At 44.9% G+C, this 19,334-nt stretch overlaps 2 protein-coding genes and 1 pseudogene across 3 annotated transcripts in view; 2 read left to right on the top strand and 1 right to left on the bottom strand.

Moving 5' to 3' along the window:
* LOC309550683 (uncharacterized protein) overlaps positions 1–19,334 on the bottom strand; it is a 3,164,715-nt gene that overhangs the window by 1,059,278 nt on the left and 2,086,103 nt on the right. The gene's annotated exons all lie outside the window — the stretch shown is intronic.
* The window catches only part of LOC309550793, a 1,525,103-nt pseudogene that overhangs the window by 1,131,219 nt on the left and 374,550 nt on the right, over positions 1–19,334 (top strand). The window contains exon 22 of the transcript XR_014226173.1: positions 9,338–10,054. The product of XR_014226173.1 is annotated as an uncharacterized misc_RNA (transcript). The remainder of the gene's footprint in view (positions 1–9,337; positions 10,055–19,334) is intronic.
* Positions 1–19,334, top strand: part of LOC309550709 (uncharacterized protein) — a 137,712-nt gene that overhangs the window by 34,202 nt on the left and 84,176 nt on the right. Inside the window, exon 7 of the mRNA XM_082251044.1 lies at positions 2,355–2,490. Coding sequence (XP_082107170.1) covers positions 2,355–2,490 — 136 coding nt within the window. The remainder of the gene's footprint in view (positions 1–2,354; positions 2,491–19,334) is intronic.

Below are 19,334 nucleotides of genomic sequence, written 5' to 3'. Positions count from 1 at the left end.
CTAAAATAGTGTTTGGAGAGCCATGGACAATATTTTTGGTAGAATATGTTGACTGAATAATATGGTATGCGTAACAAGTATGAGACGTGACTGATATGTGTGGCACCACATCCAAAAGAAAATATTGCAAAAAAAGAAGAGAAGAAAAATCTCACTGGTAATAATCACATGAAGAAACACGAGTACTCCGCAAATAAAATGTATAGATTTATTGTGACATTAAAAATACATTAAAACCAGATCATGAAAAGATGTGTAGAAAATACAAAGCAATATCTCCCCAAACAGGGTGAATGTATGGCAGAGAAACCTGTTAGAATGCCCGTTTCAAACTAATATAAGATTCTGTGATGATCTTTGGAACATTCGGGTCAAACAGGTATCCCAAGTTGCAAAAGCCAATGGATCGCTACGTGTTTCGCTTATAAAAGAAAAAATGCAATAAACGGCAGCGCTAAATATGCTTGCACATATCAAGTGTTAATTGCTTAATGTCCGCAATTCATTTGCATGAACAAAAGGAGACAGAAGTCACAGAAGTGAAATATTGTCCATATCAGTCCAATATATTCAATATAACTTGACAACCGGTGGTACTCCCAGTGCCCATATGGATAGAAATGGACTATATCCTTCACCACACCTCCAGTGCACCCCGTAGCAGTGGGCACTCACCAGATATGTAGTAGGAATCAGGCTCTTTGTATATATAAGCCAGTAATGGATCCTCGGATAATACTGACTCTCCCAATCTAATCAGAAGCCTCTTGGTATTTCTCAGACACCCGGATCACATGACATCAAGCCACCAATAGAAGGGAAGCAAATATGGACATCGAAAGTGTGAAAACGTTTAAACTTTTATTTCACATAATATCCACATCGCATTCCCCCCCCCAATCAAGATCTGCTTACATTCAGAAAAACATCCAAAAGCATGTATGACATTCAGGGTCTCTGATGCTACGCTACCTCACTGCGTCTGCTGCTGTCTTTCAGGCATTCGGCAGCGGGTTCCGGAAGTGTATCGGTCACGTCTAGAGTATCCACGGAGACAGCGTGTTTTACGTACTGACACGTTTCGTCATAGAAACTTCAACTTAGGGCGCAAGCACGCTGCGCTGCTCTCCATTTTAAGTGCCATCAAGGACCGCCTCCTCTGCACTCATTAACTGTTCGACCGGTGCCGCACACATCAGTGCCAGCATACACAAGAGGATGGATCAACTTATGTACAATTGCTTATACCTATAGAGTAAACCCAAACCCAATTATGCACGCTGAAACAATGAAGTGAGCGCGATCTAACCTACAGTGTTTCGCTTATAGCTTCCTCAGGAGATCTTATTGGTACCAAATCCCAAAGGGGAAAAAGGAGAAAGAACATAAAGCACCTGGAATCATATGGTGGTACGAAAAGAGATCCCACACACATCAACTCCAAAAGGGGGAGGGGGACACACACACCAAAGTCAGAACCTCAGGAGTCCCGTTCTAGGGCTATAGACACTTAAAAAATATGGCCGACAGAAAGTTGCTAGATTTCGATCCCACATAGTTTGTAGTAAATTAGTCGTCCCTCCAATCTCGGGAATCCCCCGTAACACAGCTTCTCTCTGCTAGGATGTGGAGTGGTTGCTCCCACTTGTGCTGATCCTTACTATATGACACTCCTCTGACACTCCTCTGGCTGGAGAATCCGAGATGCATCCACACATGTTTTTTCATGATATGGTTTTAATGTATTTTTAATGTTGTCACAATAAATCTATACATTTTATTTGCTGAGTTCTCATGTTTTCTCATGGGATTACCAGTGGCTAACTTCAAAGTCCTAGTTTTCTTTTTCTCTTCTTTTTTTTTTAAATAATATACAGGTCAACAGGAGACAGTAGGGAGGGTATAAGTCCAGAGCTAGTGGCTGAATGAGAGGATGTGATGAAAATGGAGGGGAAGGAGGAAGAGGAGACAAGAACCAGGAGTAGAGAGAGGCTGAAGAGTAAGGAGTGAGGTTCAGTGATTTTTACATCGCATTGGACAGTGTTAGAATATATTAAAGCTTGAGTAAGGGAATTTCAAAATTTTAAATTATTTTATAAGTTCGCATAGAATTTTTTCTTTTCTTTCTACATTTCTTTTCTCTGTTTTGTGAAATTGTTTCTTCAGATAAAAGCTAAAATGTCTGCATTCCACTCTAGTGGACATGTCTAAAACTCCTTTGAGGATAAATGTTTGAAAATAAATAAATAAATAAAGTTCCAATTTTTTATTTTCTTGCCCAAAGAGTAATAAAAACTGGTGTCTGGTCTGTGGGAGTAGTGGGGAAAAAATGCTAAAATTCTTCATTGGTTTAGGTTGAAGATCTGATGAACATGAAAGTTGAGGGTGAGGTAGAAGAGACGTATGTGAGGGATGATCAGCAATACATGGAGGAGGCTGCAATGAGGAGGACCTTCAAAGAGGAGAACACTCCTACAGAGATCAGCACAGGTGAGCCATAATATATTCTTCTGTTATCTCTGCGCTGTTACTGCGCAGTGATTGGTCCGGAGTAGGGCGGGAGATGAATAACAAAGTATCCCTACTGTTCTGTTCCAACTGATGCTTAATGCATTGACATACTTCTTTAAGCCAAGTCTGCCCAGAAAGTATGGTCACCTGCTGACTTGGCTCAATCCACAGGCAGCTTAACTCTTTAGAAAGGCACAGAAGTTGAATCAAACTCAACTTTACTTCAGCTAATTGTAGTGCCAGAAGATGTTTTTTTCAGTCTTTTGAAGTGTACAGTAGCACTATCTTACACAAAGTCCTCTTACTAACTCTTCTTTCAGCTAACTTATAGCTAAATATTAACCTAAAACTCTTTTAACTGTATATTGGGGTGAATAATAAGCAGGAACATAGAAAACTGAAACACATATTTGCAACAGAAAACACTTCTCAAAACACCCTCCAGTGCTGCTTGTCACCAGAAGTCTAGGACTTTGGCCACTTGTTCTATGCTAAATGGTCTGCAAGCCTGAACTTTGAACCTCTTTATTATCAGAGATCACATTACTCAGTGCCTAGACTTGTGGTTGTGTGAAGAGCATGCGCCTCCCAGTCCCTGTTGGTTCCTGCTCTTCTGACAAGTCTGTGTAAATGTAGAAGTGATCTGGGAGGAGGACCAAAGGACCATTTACTGAAGAGGGGAAGTCATAGCTGGTTGGAACATCCACAGAGAACATCTGCTCACTCAACTAATCTAGATGGAATATTGATTTCCTGACAGACTCCATGGCAGCATACGTTTGGGTAGTCCCGCCTCCACTCCTACCCTATAGGACCCCACTCCCATAAATCTTTGCTCCCTTTCAGCATCCGTGTTCTTTTTTTGTCCTCCTCCATGCACCTGTTTGGTGCTGAATCCCTACGAATATGGTCGTTTTATATGACGCAGGGTCGTTTGGAGTCGGCAGGACCTGTTTTCCCAATAAGCCCTTGCTGCTGCGGGGTGTGGGATGGGCAAGTTGAAGAGGAGCCAAGAAGTGCCTGACAAAGCGGGTTGGTAATGGCATGGCCGATGACCCCGCTGTGGTGGGTGGCCTCATTGTATTGCCCCAACGCTGGAATTGTTGTCCTGGTCTATGGCTCTAAGGTGTCCCTGGTGTCTAGTGCGACTGGAGGGGTAAGTGTTTTCTTTATCCCATTTATTTTTTTCATACCTGGTGGTCTAGTGACTGCCTGGTGGTCTAGTGTGCGGCTCCTCGCTTTGTTCACAGTCTTCCTGGTGGTCCGGGAGGCTCTGTGGACACCGCGGAACGCTATGCGTTCCATCTCCGGCGTCCTCGGTCGCTCTGCGCATGCGCGCCGACTGACCGAGAGCGAGGCCTGGTTCGCGCATGCGCAGTAGCGGCGAGTGCCGATACTCGCGCATGCGCAGTGCGCCGCGACCGTGACGTCACGGCCGGCGCCAAATTTAAACAGCTGTCAGTTCCACAGTCTGTGGAACTGACTATATTTCAGGCTGCTGATCTCAGGCTGCAAGTTTTGAATCCCCAAGCGACCTCCACAGCCTGTAGCTGTTCCCAAGAGCTGACGCTCTAGTCCTCAGGTATGTGGGGTTTCTTTTTGGGGGTTTCCTTTATAGGGTCGTCATGTCAGCCCTTTCTAGTATACTTATGTGCATTATTTATTCCAGTGGTTCCTTTGCTTTATGGACCCGTCACCGCTCCCCTGTGACCAGCCCTCTCTTAGGTGAGTGCAGGGCTGCATGAAGGGGGGGAGCAGGATGTACGGATGGGCGCATTACTGTATTGCCTTATGTGTTTTATTTTTGCAGCTCCTCTTCTAGGACGGAACAACCGCAGGGCACGTGGGAGGATCGCCATGCTAATCCGCAGCATCACCGCTCCTCCTCCAAACATGGCTCATCCAAGTCCAGATACCGTAGTAGAGACCGGTCACCTCCCAGGTCTTCACGCCAATCCAGCGAGACTAAGTGCTGGGGCTGTGGTATCCATTTACTGGACGGTGGATCACTATGCGACTCCTGTTATTCCCGAGCATCGAATGAAAGGGGAAGATCTGACCAACAACTTGAGTCTATGGTCAAACGCATAGTCAAGAATTCGCTGGCTGATTTTAATAGACGTCAATCTCCAGCGCCAGAGCCATCGGTATCTCCAGTTAGAGAGACCACTAGCGGAAGAGCCCTCAAATCCTCTGAACCTAGCCATCCCTCGGTATTCGAGTCTGATAGCGATTCGGATCAGGATGAACCAAGTTTAGGATTCTCTTTCAATTTGGTTCCACCTTTAGTAAAGGCCGTCAGAGAAACTTTGAACTGGGAAGATCCAGTAGTCTCGGCTCCAAAGCAGAGGAAACTCTTTAAACAGCTGAGCAAGGAGCGGCTGAATTTCCCGTTTATTCCTGAATTAGGAGAAATTATAACGGAAGAATGGAGTAAGGTGGAGAAAAAGAATTCTATGATCTCAAAATTGGCCAAGCTCTATCCATTCAAGGAAGAGGAAGTCAGACATCTGGAAACTCCTCCTCTGGTAGATGCGGCTGTCATGAGACTAGTGAAGCATGTAACTTTACCTCTTGAGGATACTGTTTCCTTCAAAGACCCGCTTGACAGGAAAATCGACACGGATTTGAAGCGTGTCTATCTTTCGGTGGGTGCTGCCTGTAAACCGGTTTTGGCCCTGGCTTCTCTGTCCAAAGCCATGGAAGTGTGGGTGGACAACGTGGATGATTCCCTCAGAAGCTTCTCCGAGGATGCAGCTAAGAATTCTCCTATCCAGGAGTTGAAACTGGCCTCAGCTTTTCTGGGGGAGGCGTCTATTGATGTTATTCGCCTGTTAGCCCGGGGAATGCTATCATTCGTTACGGCGAAGCGTGCACTTTGGTTGCGCCCTTGGTTGGCTGATCCTGCTTCTAAGCAGGTGTGGTGCCGTATTCCCTTTGAGGGTTCGTCCCTCTTTGGGAATAAGTTAGATAGCGCCATTTCCAAGGCTACTGGCGGTAAGTCGGGCTTTCTCCCCCAGGATAGGCGTCTTCTGGGTCAAAAAAGGCCACCTCTTAGAAGACAAAATTCTGATCGTGCCAGGGAGGCACGCAGTTATAGGCCAGGGAGGGAGTTTGGAAGAAACTGGAAATCCAGGCAGTCTTCCTTTCGGAAAGGCCCCAAGACCAATACGTCTGGGGATAGAGACACGACAAAGTCCTTTTGAGATTGGGCCCGCTCAGGCCGGTCGGGTGGGAGGTCGTCTCCTTCACTTTCGGCGGGTCTGGGCGGCCTCAATCCGGGATACTTGGGTCGTCAACACGGTCTCTGCAGGTCATTCTTGGACCTTCACCAGTATTCCCGGAGACAGATTTTTTCCTACCTCCCTTCCTCGGTCAGGCGACAAAAGAGAGATTCTCTTGTCCTACGTAGACTCGCTAGTCACTCAAGGAGCAGTGGTTCCAGTGCCAGAGTCCGAAAGAAGACTCGGAGTGTACTCTCCTCTGTTCATGGTGCGCAAGAAGAGCGGCGCCTGGAGACCAGTGATAGATCTGACGCATCTGAATCGCTTCATCAAAGGCGAAAAATTCAAGATGGAGACTCTATTCTCCATTCAGCAAGCCGTTCAACCAGGAGATTGGATGGTCTCGGTAGACCTGAAGGATGCATACTTCCACGTACCAGTGTCAACAGAGTTTCAACGATATCTGAGATTCTCGGTCGGCCAGCGTCATCTACAATTTGTATGTCTCCCCTTCGGGCTTTCCACGTCGCCTCGTACCTTTTCGAAGGTCTTATTAGCGGTGGTAGCCTTGATAAGACTGAGAGAGGTCCGTCTTTATCACTACCTGGACGACCTCCTTCTTCTGGCCCAAGACAAGTCTGTCATCCTGGAACATCTAGCTCTGGTCATCTCGTCTCTAGAGAGGTTTGGCTGGATCCTGAACAGGGAGAAGAGCCATCTGATTCCCACTCAGTCCCTGGTCTTTTTGGGTGCGCTGTTCAACACCAAGAACAGTACCATCTCTCTGCCAGAAGAAAAGATTCCGGTAATCAGGGACAGAGTGTCTCTAGCTTTGTCAGCATCCCGTCTCACAGCAAAACAATGCCTAAGGGTAATTGGCACCATGGTGTCGGCAGCCCCTATGGTGAAGTGGGCTCTCTGGAGGATGAGACCTTTTCAGAGGGGTTTCCTTCAGCAGTGGAACGGAGTCAGCAATTCCCAACGAATTGTGATAACCACAACAATGAAGAGTTGGCTTCCGTGGTGGCTACAGCTGAAGAATTTGAGCAATTGTCACTCCATAACCCCCATATCTTGGGTGATAGTGACATCAGACGCCAGCAACACCGGATGGGGCGGTCATTGCGGAACAGAGATGGCACAAGGGAAATGGGACTTTCGGTCTCGCCAGACAGTGTCCAACATCTTGGAGCTACGAGCGGCCTTTCAAGTGCTACTAGCCTTCAGCCACCTCATTCGGGGCACCTCAGTCATGCTGAGGTTAGACAACACGACTGCAGTAGCCTATGTGAGGAAACAAGGTGGAACTCGCAGTGCATCCCTGCTTCGGGAAGTAGAGCCAATAATGACCTGGGCTCAGGAAAACCTGGTCAATCTGTCGGCGGTTTACATACCAGGGGCTCAGAACACTCAAGCAGATTTCCTCTCGAGAACACAACTCAGCAACAACGAGTGGTCTCTCCACGAGGATGTCTTCAGCTGGATCCTGTCCTTGGAGTTCATCCCAGAGGTGGATCTATTTGCCTCCTTCAACAACAGGAAGTTGCAGAAGTTTTACTCGAGGGACAGAGATCCCAGAGCATTCGGGGTGGATGCCCTGACAGATTGCTGGAGGTTTCACAAGGCCTATGCCTTTCCCCCAGTACCAGTCATCTTTCAATTCCTGCGGAGAGTACAGATGGAATTAGTCAAAGTGGTTGCAGTAATCCCGTTCTGGCCCAACAGACCGTGGTTTCCCCTACTGTTTCAACTGAGCTACCGCGACCCAGTCCCTCTTCCTCTCAGGACGGATCTGCTGTCCCAGGGCTCCATCCTTCACCCATGCCCAGCCCGTCTGCACCTTCGGGTCTGGTTTTTGAAAGGGGAAGGCTGGAAGCGTTAGGATGTCCGGAAGTAGCCATACCAACGCTTTTGAGTGCTAGAAGACAAAGCACGAATAAGACCTATGAAAGGATTTGGGCTAGGTTTACTTCTTTCCTAGAGTCCAAAGGAAAGTCCTGGTCATCTCCTTCCGTGCAGAATATTCTATCTTTTCTCCAGTCAGGTTTGGAATTACCTCTTTCAGTGAGCGCCTTACGAGTCCAAGTCTCAGCCATATCCGCTTTCACAGGCATTTCCTGGGCTACACATCCTTTGATCAGGCAATTCTTCGAAGGGGCAGTAAGGCTAAGGCCACAGAAAAAGTTGAGATTCCCCAAGTGGGACATGCCTTTGGTCCTGGATTTCTTATCCTCAGTTGGCTCAAGTCTTGAAGATCCTATATCTTTAAAACATCTCACCCTCAAGACGGTCTTTCTGGTGGCCATCACATCTGCAAAAAGGGTGTCAGAGATCCAAAGTCTGGGAAGTAAAGAACCCTTTCTGACTTTTTTCCCGGACAGAGTTGTCCTCATTCCAATGCTGGGAGCAAGGCCTAAAGTCACGTCGGTTTTCCATGAGAACCAAGAAATAGTTCTCCCTACTTTCAATTCATCGGCCGAACCTCCGGAAGTCCATCCTCTGGATGTGGGCAACACGCTCAGACAGTACTTGGAAGCTACAGCCTCTTTCCGGAAGACAGATTATCTCTTTATCCTATTGTCTGGGAAGAACAAAGGTATGCGTGCCTCTTCAAGATCAGTTGCCTCCTGGATAGTAGAGGCGATTCAGTGGGCTTATAGAGAGAAGGGCTTGGTTCCTCCAAAAGCGGTGACTGCACATTCTACGCGTGGTGTCGCTACTTCATGGGCAGCTTCAAGACACGTCGCTCCGGATGTGGTCTGCAGAGCAGCGTCTTGGTCGTCCATTCACACATTTATGTCACATTATTGTGTTGAGCCGGCGGCTCTTTCTTCTGTTGGTTTTGGTACTCAAGTGTTATCTGTTGCAGGTGTTAATTAAAATTATCAGCATCTGCCCACCCAATTGTGTTTTGGCGAGTTATTTCCCAAACGTATGCTGCCATGGAGTCTGTCAGGAAAACGGAAAATTTATATCAAATACTTACCGTAATTTTCCTTTCCTGATGGACTCCATGGCAGCAGGAGTCCCCTCCCAGTTCCTGAGTAGGCTAGTTACAGAACACGGATGCTGAAAGGGAGCAAAGATTTATGGGAGTGGGGTCCTATAGGGTAGGAGTGGAGGCGGGACTACCCAAACGTATGCTGCCATGGAGTCCATCAGGAAAGGAAAATTACGGTAAGTATTTGATATAAATTTTCCGTTTTAAGTGAACTAATTACCTTGCATCTATTGATCATGTTTTTCTATTTTTTCAGGACATGCCATTAAAAAAACCACGATATCTCTAAGCTGTAAAATGGAAGATGAGGACATCACAAGAGAGTGTGCTAGAGAAAAGACAATGAGCTCAACTATGAATGGTGGACTTTACAGTGTGGATAGACCATCAAATCCCTCTGATGCTGAGCAACCTCGTACTGCGAGAGATGGTGCCAGAATTCAGGGGGAGGAGACCTTTTCGGGACCTGAATGTGGAGAAAGTTTTAGCTCTTTGTCTCATCTCTACTTACATCAAAGGAAAAATCTAAATACCTGTCCTGAGTATGGGAAATGTTTTACACGGAAATTAGGACTTGTTTTAAATCAAAGTTCTCACATAGGGGAGAAGCCATATTCCTGCCCTGAGTGTGGGAAATGTTTTTCAAAGAAACCAGACCTTGTTAGACATCAAAGATCTCACACTGGAGAGAAGCAGTTTTCCTGCTCTGAGTGCGGGAAATGTTTTTTATATAAATCAGAACTTGTTAGACATCAAAAGTCTCACACGGGGGAAAAACCGCATTCCTGCACTGAATGCGAGAAATGTTTTTCACAGAAATCAGACCTTATTAGACATCTGAAGTCTCACACAGGGGAAAAGCCATATTCCTGCCCCATCTGTGGGAAATGTTATATACGAAAATCAGACTTTGTTATACATCAAAGATCTCACACTGGTGAGAAGCCGTATTCCTGCCCTGAGTGCGGGAAATGTTTTTCAGAGACGTCCAATCTTTATGCACATCAAAGGACTCACAAAGGAGAGAAGCCACATTCCTGTTCTGAGTGTGGGAAATGCTTTTCTCAAAAATCAAAACTTGTCACACACCAGAGATCTCACACAGGAGAGAAGCTTTATTCCTGTCTTGAGTGCGGTAAATGTTTTCCGGAGAAGTCAAGACTTTACAGACATCAGAGGATTCACACAGGGGAGAAGCCGTATTCCTGTTCTGAGTGCGGGAAATGTTTTTCACAGAAATCAGACCTTGTTAAACATCAAAGGTCTCACACAGGGGAGAGGCCATATTCCTGCCCAAGCTGCAGGAAATGTTATCGCCATAAATCAGACTTTGTTAGACATCAAAGATCTCACACTGGGGAGAAGCCGTATTCCTGCACTGAGTGCGGTAAACGATTTCCAGAGAAGTCTAGTCTTTACAAACATCAGAGGATTCACACAGGGGAGAGGCCGTATTCCTGTGCTGTGTGTGGGAAAAGTTTTTCACAGTCATCCCATCTTTACGTACATCAGAGATCTCACACAGAGGAGAAGCTGTGTTCCTGTCCTGAGTGCGGGAAATGTTTTTCACAGAAATCAGACCTTGTTAGACATCAAAGATCTCGCACATGTGAGAAGCCACATTCCTTTCGTGAGTGAGGGAAATGTTTTTTACAGGTGTCCTTTCCTCACAGACATCAGAGGATTCACACAGTGGAGAAGCCGTATTCCTGTCCAGAATGTGGACATTTTTCTTCACAGATAAAAGACCTTAAAGGACCTCAAGGATCTCAAAGAGTAGAAGCCGAATCCCTGATCTCAAGAGAGTAGAAGCCGAATCCCTGATCTCAAAGAGGGTAGAAGCTGAATCCCTGTCCTTAGTGTAGTCAATGTTCATCAGCGAACTCCAGGCTTTACAGACATTAGAGGAGAAGCCGTATTCCTGTCCTGAGTGTGAAAATGTTATACATATATGGACATCAGACTTTGTTATACATCAAAGATCTGAACCACTTGAGAAGACCAGGCCTTTTCTGAAACTTTTGTTTAAAAGTTTAAATCTGTATTAAATCAGTAGTTTTTGCTAGAAAATTACTTAGAACCCCCAAACATATATATATATATATATATATATATATATATAATATGTGTAATTGTATTTCTTTTTATTTAGCAGAAACCCTAGAGAATAAAATGGCGATTGTTACAATATTTTATGTCATACAGTATTTGCGTAGCGGTCTTTCAAACCCAATTTATTTGGAAAAAAATACACTTTAATGAATTAAAAAAAAAAAACTAATAAAATACAATATTTGACCCAATTTTCTGTATATTGTGAAAGATGTTACGCGCGCTCGTGGAATGGCGACAAACTACGCTACTTCAAAATCTCTTTAGGCGACGCTTACATTTTTTTTTTACAGGTTACGTGTTTAGAGTTAAGCCCCGTACACACGCACAGATTGTTGGCCAGCTGATCGGCCAACTTTTGTCCAGTGTTGTTTGTTGGTTGAAATGTGCTCTAGACTTGCACTGGACTTTTGTTGGCCAACAAAAAACAACTTCAGAAGTGATGTCATGTTCTGGTTTACTTTCCGTGTGTTTTTTCTTCTCTGAGCATGCCCAGTCTTGCTCATCTGATTTTTGTCTGCCGAAATCTGTACTGACTGAGAAACAATCGGCCGTTCTTTGTTGGCCAACAAAAATTTTACTGGTAACCTGTAAACATCGCCTATGGAGATTTTTTAAGTACTGTACTTTGTTGCCATTCCACTAGCGTGCGCAATTTTGACATGTTAGATGAGGTTGCAACAGATACCTATCACATTATACATTTACTGTTTTGTTTTTTTTTTCAAAGAAATGTATTTCTTTCACAAAATATTGCTTTTGTAAGATTGCTACGCATGAAATATTAAAATATAATAATAAAATATTGCAATGACTGCCATTTTATTCTCCAGGGTCTCTCTGCTATAAAAAATATATATAATGTGTGGGGGGTTCTAAGTTATTTTCTAGCAATAAATACAGATTTTTATTTGTAAACAACAAATGTAAAAAAAAAAAGGCCTTATCTTTAACTTCTTTAGCCCCTGAAGGTTTTACCCCCCCCCCCCCTTAATGGCCAGGCCATTTTTGCAATACGGCACTGCGTAACTTTACCTGACAATTGCGCGATCATGCGACCCTGTACCCAAATTGATGTCCTTTTTTTCCCACGAATAGAGCTTTCTTTTGGTGGTATTTGATCACCTTTGTGGTTTTTATTTTTTGCGCTATAAACCAAAAAAAAAAGACTAACAGTTTTGAAAAAAAAAAAACAATATTTTTTACTTTATGCTATAAAACATCTAAAAGAAAAATGTAAAAAATCAAATTGATCAATTTAGGCCAATATATATTCTGCTACATATTTTTGGTAAAAAAAATGCCAATACGCGTATATTGATTGGTTTGCACAAAAGTTATCGCATCTACAAATGATAGGATAGATTTATGGAATTTTTTTTTTTTTTTACTAGTAATGGCGGCGATCCATGATTTTTAGCAGGACTGCGTTACTGGGGTGGACAAATCTGGCACAGGGTGACACTTTTTGGGAACCAGTGACACCAGTGCTAAAACAAAATGCACTGTACTAATGACACTGGCAGAGAAGGGGTTAACTTCAGGGACGATCAAAGGGTTAAATGTGTGCCTAGGGAGTGCTTGCTAACTGTGTGGGGGAGGATGGCCTAACTGAAGGAAGACAGAGATCCATGTTCCTGCTTAGCAGAAACACAAGATCTCCATCTTCCTCTCCGACAGTACTGCGATCTGCCTTGTTTACATAGGAACGATCGGTGGGTCTCAGCGGACATCGCGTCCGCTGGATCTGCTGATTGGGTCCAGCTGTGTCCAATCACAGCTTGAGCGGGTCGCTGGTGGCGCACACCCCAGAGCACGAGGCAACGTACTAGTATGTTGTTTCGCGCAGAAGAGCCACCCTGCTGCAGTATATGTGTGGGGGCGGTTCTTAATCACTTGCCGACCAACCGCCGCAGTTTTAATGCGGCAGGCTGGCTTGGCTGTGCGAAACGATGTAGTACTATGTCGGTCACACGCATGGTGCCGGGGGGGGGGGGGCGAGTGCACGCCATCAGCGGCACGCTTCTGCCCCCACTAGGCTGCAGGGATGCTGATGCACAGGGCCGGCGGCCGCGATTGCTCCTGGGCACCCGCAATCATTCCCCGCTGAGAGAAGGACGGCCAGCTGTTGTAAACACAGCCGACCGTTCTTCTCTCTGAAATGATCACAGAGCGCCTGTGATCCGTCTACATAGGAACACAGGTCTCTTTGATCATTTCAGAAGCCCCACCCCGCCCCGAAACAGTTAGAAAACACCCCCTAGGCTCACATTTAACCCTTTGCTCGCCCCTGGGTTAACCCGTCCGGTGCCAGTGTCAGTACAGTAACAGTGCATATTTTTAGCACTGATTACTGTAGTAATGTCATTGGTCCCCCCAAAAATGTCAGTTAGGGGTCTGATCTGTCCGCCGCAATGTCGCAGTCCTGCTTAAAATCGCACATCACCGCCATTGCTAGTAAAAAAATAAATAAATAAAATTGACATAAATCTTTCCCCTAGTTTAAAGACGCGATAACTTTTGCGCAAACCAATCAAAATACGCTTATTGCTATTTTTTTTTACCAAAAATATGTAGCAGAATACAAATTAGCCTAAAAGGATGAATGTTAGTTATATAGCAGAAAGTGAAAAATGTTTTTTTTTTTTTTTTCAGAATTGTCGCTCTTTTTTTGTTTATAGCGCAAAAAATAAAAATCGCAGAGGTGATCAAATACCACCAAAAAAAAGCTCTATTTGTGGGGAAAAAAAGGATGTAAATTTTATTTGGATACAGCGTCACACGACCGCGCAATTTTCCATTAAAGTAATGGCCTGGTCATTAAGGGGGCAAAGGTGGTTAAAAAGGCCCCTCTGCCCTCTGTGTTCCTACTTGATCTCTGTACCTACATGAATTGTCCATCCACTGCTCTCCTGTGGTCAGATCTCAGCCGTTCCCCATTTCTGAGTAATCAGCTGATGTTCAGTATGCTCAGGTAGGGTAGCGTGATGCATCAGATTGTGCATTCCAACCACAGGGGTATGGCACATACTCAGTAAAGCCTAGTACAGACTATGAGAAAATCGCACAAACGCTGATGTAACTGACAATGGTATTAACTTGTACGTAAATTCTTGACCGACAAAGCCAAATTAACCTACGTACTAGCGTAGTAGAAGGAGAAGTAATGTAGCGTAGTGTAGTTTTTTTTTTTACTTCGAACCATGCGTGTTTTTTTTTTCTTTTTGAATATTTCCATATGATTACTGTACACATTGAGCGAAAATCGGGCGTCCCTTGAGGACTGCTGGATATTACCCTTTCGGGTCCCCCTGGGTTACCATTAGCAATACTGGTGTAGAACTACCCCCTAGAGGGCTGCTGGATAACACTTTAGGGATTCCCCTGAGTTACCGTTAGCAATACTGGTGTAGCACTGCCCCCTAGAGGACTGCTGGATATTACACTTTAGGGATTCCCCTGGGTTACCCGTAGCAACTGTTTGCAGAAACGTAACACTTTAAGTTCTTGGCTCAGTCAAAGATCAGTCCAGGGGATGTTGGTTTTGTGGTTTTATTGTAATTGGGATAGGAGAAGGGATGAGTGGGATACTCCAATTGTTAACTATTCACAATGCTGAGGACTCTAAACTTGAGAATGCGGCAAGGCCGCTGCTTCATCCTACCACTTGAATGAAGATAAGGTAATTGTTTCCATTACATTTCTCTTCAGGGTACTCTCCCAGTACCCCCTTTCTCTCTGTGACTAGCTGACACCCATCCACTGACTCTACACTCCGGATTGGTCCTCTTCCTGGGCAGACCCCTGGGCAAGTTCCTCTGTACTCACGGACACTGTATTTCCAGATTCAGCTGTGCCCCAATTCCTGTAGTCAGCTTCTCCTGGACCTCTGGGTTCAGTCTCGTGCCCCTGGTACACCGGGCCGACTGCCTGTGATCACCACCAACTGTTGCAGAAGAGGAGGCAGCCTCCTTCTGGGACCTGGCTTCCCTCCCAAGGACCTCTACCTCATGTGCCCATGGCTTTTTATACCCTGTCCCTTAATGCACCACTATTTGTGCCAACCCCTGGGACAGTACTAAAAGCCTGTGTGTCACTGGTCAGGTTTCCTCCAGCCTCCAACGTACCTCCCCATTGGATCAGCTGGGGATACTCCCTGAGAACAGATGAGTCACACAGTGGGCATACTGAGTAGACCTAACTATCAATCCTGCTCCCTGATAAGCAGAGTGCATATAGGTTTTACCTGCTGCTCTTCTGGTAAGCAGAGAGAGCTAAAAACTACAATCTCTTACCTAGCACCTGACTAGGAGGGTGCTACATCGGCATTCACAATTTAACATTTTATTTCTTGGCTCAGTCAATGATTAGTCCAGGGGTTTGTAGTTGTTTTTGGTGTTTTATTTTAAATAGGGATGGGAGAAGGAAATAGTGGGATACTCCAAGTTAACTATTCACAAGATGGAGGACTTCTAATTCTCGATACAGCCAGGCTGTTGATTAACCCTGCCGCTTAGGTGAATTTGGGGTTAAGTCTCTATGCAGATGACTTGAAGAACTAAATTCTCTTCAGGACACTATCCTAGCATCCTCTTTCTCGACCACCGACACCCGTCCTCTGACTATCCTACTCTGGGGTGGCCCCCCTCAGGTCAGGCCCCTTGACATGAACCCCTGTACTCACGATACTGTTTTTCTAGGGTCTCCAGTGTCTCCCCCTCAGTCAGCTTTCCTGGACCTCTGGGTTCAGCTCTGGCCCTCAGGACGACTTCCTCTCCAGCCAAAGACCCCGCAGCACATGTGCTCCTGGCGTTTTATACAGTACCCCAGAATGCACCAGGACAGCCAGTCTCTGCCAATCACCAGGACTGTATCAAAGCCTGTGTACCCATTGGCCAGGTTTCCTCCCACTGTCCAACATGCCTCCCTATTGGACCAGTGTAAAACTCTCTCTCTAGACACAACGAAACACACAATGAGCACACCTAACTCACAGATCCTGCTCTCTGGCAAGCAGAAAGAAATATAGATTTGCCTGCTGCTCCTCTGATAGGCAGACAGAGCCAAAAACTATACTTACTCACTAGCACCTACCTAGGAGGGTGCTACAATAATAAAAATTTTCTATCTTGCACCGTTGTCTTTTTGTTTCATCTGAACAGTTGGAATTGGTTGTCGAAAGCACTAGACTATTATTATTATTACAGTGCATCTGGAATGTATTCACAGCGCTTCACTTTTTCCACATTTTATGTTACAGCCTTATTCCAAAGTGGATTAAATTCTTTATTTTCATTAAAATTTTACAAAAAATACCCCATAATGACAACGTGAAAGAAGTTTGTTTGATGTTTGCAAATGTATTAAAAATAATACAAAAAAAAAAAAAATGATTTCCTGATCTCTCTTCTCTCCTTCTGCTCTCTCCTCCATTTACGTTAAAATGAGGCACCTACCAAGAGCTCTAGCTAACACATGGCCTAAAGTTGTGATCTGTGCACCAGGGGGAATTACATTGGCCCTGATCATTTTTGTTTTTTTTTGCAACTGTTATACTATACTATGACATGCTGGGTCCCATATTCAACCAAATCTTAGAGTGGTCCCTAGAGTTCAGTAACCCATTATATGGGGACAGAAACCTTTCAACTCTCAACTACCAACAGTCTCCCACTGTAGTAAAGGTTTTACCCTCTATCTGTCCAATTGCCTCCCCTATCCTGACTGCGGGGTTTTATCCCGACCACTCTTACAAACCCTAGATTTCACTACCATCTATAGCAGCCTTTTTCAACCAGGGTGCCTTTAAGTGTCTTCAGAGATGCCTTGACAAAATGCCTAAGATTTCCCAAAAAATTGTATAGAACTCAGAGGGTGGATAAAGCCTTTAATTAGTTACACAAAGCCACATGTTTTCGTTGTGCACCACCACAATCTTCTAGCCGTTGGCATCCTAACAACCAATGATGTAATCGGTTGATAAGGAGGACATTGGGCACCTGCAGAGCATCCTTGTTTGCCCCAGCATTGCCCCCCTCTATCTGCACTGGGGTCACATTAGCAGAGTGAAGGAGAGAAACTGTGGAAGAGAAAACCTGAAATACTAGTCAGTACCAATGTGCAAAGATAATTTTGCCTTGGAAAAATAAATAACCTCTAACGTTGGGTGTCCTACATGTGTGGATGTTGTTACATTATGTAAAACTATTAGTTTCGTTTTATACATTTTAGAATGGGGTGCCTTGAGGTTGTGCAGAATTTTAAAGGGTGCCTTGACTGAAAAAACACTGATCTATAGTAAGTGACATATTCGGGACAGGAAAGCAATCTAATAGAGAATACCTAGGGGACCCAGCATTTCATTCCTACCGGGTTCGCCCAGACATTACTACTAACTGTTAGCCCCAGGTCAACTGATTACTTTTCCCAAAGTTGTCATTAGGTGTCACAATAAGCGGAAGCGTATCGACTCATCTATGTTATTAACTCCATGAAGTTTGTGCCTCATTTACTCTGTAACCCTATGCTCACCATCTTTGTAACCTACTTTATTTCTTTTAATAAAAACTGATTGAAAGAAAAAAATGAAAAAAATCTGATGTACAGAAGTATAGCAGCCTTTGCTCAATACTTTGATGAAGCACCTTTGGCACCAATTACAGCCTCAAGTCTTTTTGAGTATGATGCTACAAGCTTGGCACATCTATTTTTGGGCAGTTTCCCCCATTTTTCTTTACAGGACCTCTCAAGCACCATCAGGTTGGATGGGGAGCGTCGGTGCACATCCATTTTCAGATCTCTCCATAAAGGTTCAAGTCTGGGCTCTGGCTGGGCCACTCATGGACATTCACAGAGTTGTCCCGTAGCCACTCCTTTGTTATCTTGGCTGTGTGCTTAGGGTCGTTGTCCAGTCGGAAGATGAACCTCCACCCCAGTCTGAGCTCCAGTTTTCATCAAGGATATCTTGCTGCATTCATCTTTCCCTTGATCCTGACTAGTCTCCCAGTCCATGAAAACCCCCCCCCCCCCCCCACAGCATTATTTTACTACCATGCTTCACTGTAGGGAGTGTATTGGCCAGGTGATGAGTGGTGCCTGGGTTCCTGATGCTTGCCCTTAAGGCTAAAGTGTTAAATTTGTGTTTCATCAGACCAGAGAATTTTGCTTCTCATGGTCTGAGAGTCCTTCAGTTGCATCTTGGCAAACTCCAGGCGGGCTTTCATGTGCCTTTTACGGAGGAGTGGCTTCCGTCTGACCAGTCTACTATACAGGTCTAATTGGGGGAGTGCTGCAGAGATGGTTGTTCTTCTGGAAGGTTCTCCTCTCTCCACAGAGAAATGCTGGTGCTCGGTCAGAGTGACCATTGGGTTCTTGGTCACCTCCCTGACTAAGGTTCTTCTCCCACTCGCCACTCTAGGAAGGTTCCCGGTGGTTCCAAACTTCTTCCATTTAGGGATGATGGAGGCCACTGTGCTCATTGGGACCTTCAGTGCTGCAGAATTTTTTTCTGCACCCTTCCCCAGATCTGTGCCTCTACAATCCTGTCTCGGAGGTCGACATACAATTCCTTGGACTTCATTGCTTGGCTTGTGCTCTAACATGCACTGTTAACTGTGGGACATTATATAGACAGGTATGTGCCTTAACAAATAATGTCCTGTCAACTGAATTTACCACAGGTGGACTCCAATCAAGTTGTGGAAACATCTCAAGGATGATCAGTGGAAACAATGCACCTGAGCTCAATTTTGAGTGTCATAGTAAAGGCTGTGAATACTGATGTACATGGGATTGTAACGGATCACCTGGCACCCCGACTGGGTATCTCCGTTGACGGATACTCCTAGTGCTTTCCGAGGACTCCAAGCATTCCACCAGACACCATAACCACCACAGACCCCACGAACAGCCGCAGCTTGGTTGAGGTCTCGCCGTCTACTACCCACCCCGGAACTACGACAAGGCTCCATCCAGGTTCCAGTGGGTGAACTTCTCTTTCCCCAGAGAGTGAAGCAGGAACAAGAACAATCTCTTACAAGAGCTTAGTGATTATTCAAGGGAGTATGAAGAGCATAGCAATCCATTGTGGCAGATTTCCCCAATGAGAGACAGAATATAGATTGAGGGTGAAGTAGAACTGAAGGTTTAATGGTACAGCTGCTCTTTTATACAGTTTTCCCCCATAAGTTTACCGCCCAGGTGGGGCACAGGACATGAAATTCACAATCCAATAAAAACAGAGTTTTACACTCAGTCACTCACATATACTGTACACAATCCCTTCCCTCTGTCTGTGATACCATTAACTCTAAGCAGAAAAAACATACATTTTTGCAAACCCCAAAATACTCCAGTTAAAAGTCCAAGGGGTTATTACAGGGGCCATAGTCCCAGGGTAAGAGGCTGGCAAGCAGGCCTCTCCAAAAAACAGTGGTGAGGTCACTTTCGCCACAGATTTTTTTTTAATAAATTTGCAAAAATTTTAA

Source organism: Pelophylax lessonae (assembly GCF_965119305.1).
Source record: "Pelophylax lessonae genome assembly, chromosome: 3".
NCBI classification, from domain to species: Eukaryota; Metazoa; Chordata; class Amphibia; order Anura; family Ranidae; genus Pelophylax; species Pelophylax lessonae.
This window is presented reverse-complemented; position numbering and strand designations above follow the sequence as displayed.